This window comes from Rosa rugosa, chromosome 2 (assembly GCF_958449725.1).
Source record: "Rosa rugosa chromosome 2, drRosRugo1.1, whole genome shotgun sequence".
In the NCBI taxonomy this organism is placed as follows: domain Eukaryota; kingdom Viridiplantae; phylum Streptophyta; class Magnoliopsida; order Rosales; family Rosaceae; genus Rosa; species Rosa rugosa.
The window spans coordinates 52,070,677-52,076,592 of NC_084821.1; the positions used below are offsets into that span (position 1 = coordinate 52,070,677).

Below are 5,916 nucleotides of genomic sequence, written 5' to 3' on the forward strand. Positions count from 1 at the left end.
TAATAGCATTAATTTGCTATACAGTGTCAACAAATGTGCATAAATTGATAATTTTTTGCTTTTGCTCTGGCAACTTCAGCAGGAGTGATCAGTAGTAGATCTGTTTCTCCTGTTGTGGAGGGGGTTGTAAATTCCAGTAATTTGAAATGATGGCTATCCATCAGGTCAAATGTTCCCCTTTTGTAGATTTGTTTGAAATCTAGCTTTGGAATTGAGGCGTTTTTTACCTCATGCTCGATTTCGTTGTATTCGAATTCTTCAGCATTTAGGAGTTGTACTCCTTTCTTTTTCCCGAAGATGCTCATCATGTTAACATCTCGAGTTTCTTTCGGGTTTTCATACCGAATACTAGTAGAACTAGTTGAGGGATCCAGAAAAATCATGTTTAGAACAGGATTCTTTTCCGGTCTTTCTAATGGTTTGAATCCATTAGCCTTCTTTGTTTTTACTGTAGGCACTTTCTTGTCCTTCAGTATATTCTTCATAGAATCCAGCGTTTTTAGCTGTTCATTGATTTTTCTACTAACACTTGTTAGTTTTTCTTCTTCCGTTTTTGGAAGTTATTTGATATAATCCAGTTTGTTTTCCAATTTTTCTAATTGGTGGATTATAACAGGAATTTTTTCTAGATGCTCTTGATATCTAGATATTTCTTTCTGCAGGTTCTGATATTTTTCATCAGACGATTTTAATAGAGAATTCAGTCTCTCTATTATTAAATCAGACATTGTCCCCACTGGGGATTCCCCTGCTGAGCTCTTTGCAAGCTCTGATACCAGTGATTTGCGGATCTAACCAATGCTCAAATAATCAAGAGGTTTTGTTCCTCTTCCAGAATATATAAGAGATTATCGATATCTTCTTCTAATTTATAAATTCTGGTTTGAAGTCTATAGATAATATCCAAGTAGTTGGGAGTTCCTCTACTAAGACCTTCTCTATATTCTTTCAATTTTCTCAAATTTTCTCTCTCCCGGCCTTATGCAATTCTTTGCTAGTATTTTTACAGATAGCATTTAACTCAAGTCTGTCGACAATCGAAATTATGAATAGTAAAACGTACTGTTTACCTTTAGAATAGAGGATGAATTCTAGCACTTCTTGTTTAAACAAATAACTTTTAGAATGGGTCCACCACGTTTCATCAAATGTAAAGAAAAAGTTAAAAAATACAAAAACCAACAGAAGGGTACTGGTGGAAGAAAAATAGATAAGCTGGGTAGGTAGGAAAGAAAGGGACAGGAGTCTGGGTGAAGAGGAATAAAAATAATTTGTTGGGGTTTTTGGGAGGTGTTTTGGTAGATTCAGGGTGTATGAGCATTAACCCTAAAAAATATTATGAATATTTATCTTCAACCTGACATACCTAAGTGGCTAGTGACTTTGTAGCGCTTAGACTGAGTCTAAACGACCGTGTAGAAGAATTTTTAGAACAGTATATATAGATATGACATTTGAATTGAGGGAAATTCTACAATGTGTTAACATATGACATGCATACAATTGCCTTAAAAGTGGTAAAATGAGTCATCAAAATAGTAATATTAGTCCTCAAAGTTGTAACATGAGTCCTTAAAGTGGTAAATTTTCTTAGTTTACCGTATGAGTCCTCAAAATAGTAATATTAGTCCTCAAAGTGGTAATATGAGTCCTTAAAGTGATAAAAATAGTTGATATATGAGAAATATTAACATACCATAGCTTTACCCCTTCTTAAGAATAGCGCGACTCGTGAAAATATATGGTTGTCGCATAATGTCGTGAAAATATATGGTTGTAGCATAATGTTTGACGATTTGATCGTTGGATAGTCAACTAGATTGTGACTGATACCAGCAAGTCACTAGAACTCGAAGATGACACGCAGCTACCAAGTACCAACGACTACTTGACTAGCTACTTTGTAGAGTAATATTTGTCGAACGTCATTGGCATATAGAAAAGGCATTCCACTGAAGTTTTAGCAACGATTTTCTTATATATATAGACTTGTCAAGATTGCTATAATTCTTTCTAACCAACTTTACAAAAACTAGGACGAGCCAAATTACAAAGAAACAAAAGCACAAAAAGAAAAGAAAGAGAAGCTTGCAATGGGTGGGGCTGCTTGCAAATCTCTCATTGATGGGTGCAATGATGATTCCCTCAGCAGTTTGATTAATAATTTCATCTGATCTTCCACTGTTGTCTCTTTTCCTTTTCCTTTTTGTTTGTTTAATCCTTAATTTGGGGGACTAGACAATAGTGGTGCTAGCTAGCTTGATCACGCGCGCAGAAGAACTTTTCCTTTGCCCGATGGAGGCAATGTGAAATTATGAAGCACAATAAAGCTAATGGTGACTTTGTCGGCTGCTACTCTCGATGAGGAGCATTGCTTTCCAATTTTATGGTGGTGTTCTGCTTTCCACGTCCCCACAACATTGCTAGAAAACTCCTGCAGTTTTGGTTTTTGTATGGCTTTCATTGCTGTACCTTTTCTCTTCTTTGTTTCATGGGCAGGAACCTTCTAGATAGTTCTGCTTGCTTGTATCACTATGTATGGTTCCTTGTTTCCTTGCTGGCTTTTGGTATAGCCCTCCAGCTGGTTTGTATTTTTTTTGTTCTTCTTCCAATTAAAAGTTCGTGGGGGACAAAGTTCGTCCCCTCTTTTTTTTTTTAAAAAAAAAAAAAAAAAAAAAAAAAAAAAAGAAAGAGAAGCTTTTCCTTGGTCGCAAAGACTCCGAACAAACCAATATACAACGGTTTGGGCTTTAGCAACCACTGAAGTTTTAGTGACGATTTTTCGTCACATTATGCATGAAATTTAATTTCATCTATCTATCTATGATCGATTCTTTCTTTTGAATAACAATTAATGACCTAATTAATTAAAGGAACAATGTTGGGGGTTAATTAAACATTGATGAAGGAGAATGACAAGTTGGATCTGGTTGTTGTTGTGGCCTTCTTTCCCTGTGGCGATCTCATTTCACGGACTCTCCTTTCCTTGGACAAAATTCCAGCTACCCTGCACATTACTAATGCAGGTTAAATAGGAACATAAGCGTGGTTGGTTAACTTCTATAGTGTTTCTTGTCCTTATATCATGAAAGCTAATCATATCATTGTGTAGCGGAGAGTTTAGCGACTACTTAATCTAATATATACGTACCTTACTAGAGCCTCTTCGTTGGTAGAATGATGGGCAGGCTCATGGATACCGGTTTCCAAGTTTACTCGGGAAACTGGTTTCTTTAACAAATTTTCTCCAACTTTTACAAGATTTTGCAAGTTTTCTTCTGTAGCAATATCCACAGAACACAATGTCTTACCCAAATCATCATCCTGCGCCATATAATTTTAATTATATTTTTTCTGCTTATAATACTATTCACTATAAAAGAAAATCACAATTAAGGAAAAAGAAATCATCGACAAAAAGTCTAAAAGTTGTCGATATGATTGTTTTAGAAATCAGATAGAGACATTGTTTTATTATATTTTTTCTCCAATCAAAATCGTCACTTATTATGCTCCTTTAACTAATGTATGTGTGTTGTTATTAGACAATCAACTTCACCACATATTCACAAAATAGTGAAAATACAGTAAATTTTAAGCATTGACGTATGTATACCTGGATTCTTAGGTAATTTTTTTCAGAGTAAAGGGCTTGGAACACTGTAGAAAGGTGGAAGTCAACCATATCACTACTTGCTTGAGTAAATATATCAACCAACGGACAGGAATCGCCTCCGATCAACCATCCCAAAATACCCCACTTAGCTGCATTTTGGGCATCGTACTTCTCATCACATTTTGCTGAACCAGTACCCAATGATACAACTAGAAACCGGGAGTATTCAGTTGCCTTCACTGTAAAAAAGTCGGGATTTCCCTTGTAAATTTCTTTTGACACTTCACTTATAGCCACCAAAGCCTGAAAAAAAAAAAAGTAACGAAAAATTTAACAACTACCAAATCAATCATGTCTTCGATGTAAATTGTTGCCCTTGTTCTTAGGCTCCATTAGATGGGAGCGATATTATTCTCAATTTAACTACTTTATGCCCTGTTTTATCATAAAATGTTTAGGTGTAGTAGAGGAAAATATTATTCTTTATTATGAACACAAAGTTAGTCACTTAATTACTTGATGGGGAACGGTTATTGTGCAATTCCTAAAGTGTTATGAGTTGTGTGTGTGTGTGTGGGTATCCTGTATTTAATTAGGATATTCTATATTAATTAGGAGATGTTTGAAATTGCATGATACAGATTAGGTTATATATGATCACCACTACTTACTGGGTTATTAGCAGCAACACCACCATCAATGAGATCAAATTCTCTTATTTGACCAGTCGTGGAATTTTCGGTTTCAAAATGATGGGCTGGAAAAAAGGTTGGGGCTGCTGAAGTTGCAATGCATATATCCGAGAGTAAAGCATCTAGGTTACTGTTCTTTCTCACCTACATAAAAATATCATCATCATGTCTGCAAAATCAAGAACTACTATATATATATAAAGAGTATCGTCACGTATAAGAAATCAGATGCATATAAGAGAGAGAGATATGGATGAACAAATTAAACCTCATAGCTGGAGAAGACGGTTGGTTGGAGCCTCTTTATATCAAACGTGGGAATTATGACGTTGGTCAATGTCTGATGCAATCTTATGTCTCCTAACTTTTCCTTCACTATATTATGTAAATACTCCCCATCATACTTTGGCCCTCTGATAGCTTTTACCGCCGCCACCGCATCAGTTATTGGAGTTCTGTTCAAGAAAAAGAAAGAAAGAAATGAAAATATCTAGATTATTGGCTAGCTGGGGTCAAAACACGTACATATGGGCCCGCGAGATAACCAGATAGAAGACTAGTAGCTAAGTTATTGACGGGGACCAGAATACGTACAATGGAATAAGACGATCAATTTTGCCACTATCTTGGGGAAATATCTTAGGGCAGTGTTCAAGGTAAAATTTGTTGATATCTTTAGCAGCAAATAATGGACGGCCGTTTTCATCCGGGGCGGTAAGCATGGCAGTCACAAGGCCACCAGTACTAGTTCCTGCAATGACATCAAAATAATCTGCCAGTCTTACATCCTCACCATCCAGCTTCTGCATATATACACACGCACCCAACAACATTAATGCATTAATTCGCTCGATGTAATTAATGAAATTTGATCACACGAAATGTATATTTGATTGTTGAAGTTAGACCAGCGATCGAACTCAAAGCTGGACGACAATATATAGGAGATCGAAGTGATAATTAATTATACCTGAAGCTCAGACTCAAGGAAACTGAGAAGAGTACCGGGGATAATTCCTCTGATTCCACCTCCATCAATGCTAAGAACAGTGACGAGGTTTCCATAAGTGGGAGACTGAAGGAATGATCTTTCTCTCCTGATGAAATTATTTGGAAGAGAAGCGGATCCGTGGCTAGGCATCTCCATGGAATTAGGCAGGAGATCGACTTGACTAAAACTGAGAGATGTATGTGAAGTTTCTGCTGAGAAGGATCGAGTAGGAGCTTTGAGTATTACTGACACAGAAAAAAGGGGACTATTTGTAGAGATACCCTGTAAAAAATTTGGGAGAGGGGACTATTTTTTTTTTGCCTGAGCTTCCTATGCTTGAAAGCAGATGAAGACACGTGTATCTTATAAACCTAATGGTCTAGAATTCTACTTTTCCTTCAGCTACTTTGTTTCTTCTTTCAGATGAAGACAGACACGTGTATCTTATAAAGAAGATGAAGACACGTGTATCTTATAAAGAAGATGAAGACACGTGTATCTTATAAATCATAGTAATGAGGTTGCAAAATGGCATATGATGTTCTCCAGATAACCAAGTTTTTCTTTTTGGCAAAACAACAAAAAGAAATCCCTGTTCTTCTTTTCCTCCGTACCCA

General features: G+C 36.2%; 1 protein-coding gene across 1 annotated transcript; it reads right to left on the bottom strand.

The window, feature by feature from the left end:
- Positions 1-2,682: 2,682 nt before the first annotated feature.
- LOC133728162 (patatin-like protein 2) lies at positions 2,683-5,627 on the bottom strand. Its single transcript, XM_062155572.1, has 7 exons — positions 5,279-5,627; positions 4,903-5,111; positions 4,577-4,763; positions 4,288-4,452; positions 3,617-3,919; positions 3,152-3,324; positions 2,683-3,007 (listed from the first exon to the last, which is right to left on the bottom strand). The coding sequence occupies exons 1-7, from the start codon at positions 5,453-5,455 to the stop codon at positions 2,893-2,895; spliced, it is 1,329 nt and encodes a 442-aa protein (XP_062011556.1). The 5' UTR covers positions 5,456-5,627; the 3' UTR covers positions 2,683-2,892.
- Between the last annotated feature and the right edge of the window lie 289 nt (positions 5,628-5,916).

Excerpts from the sequence above, each read along its gene's own strand:
- LOC133728162 (XM_062155572.1), bottom strand. The coding sequence starts at position 5,455 with ATGGAGATGCCTAGCCACGGATCCGCTTCTCTTCCAAATAATTTCATC. Across the intron at positions 5,112-5,278 it reads TCCTTGAGTCTGAGCTTCAG|AAGCTGGATGGTGAGGATGT; the intron begins GTATAATTAATT and ends GTATATATGCAG. Across the intron at positions 3,920-4,287 it reads GTGTTGCTGCTAATAACCCA|GCTTTGGTGGCTATAAGTGA; the intron begins GTAAGTAGTGGT and ends TTTTTTTTTCAG.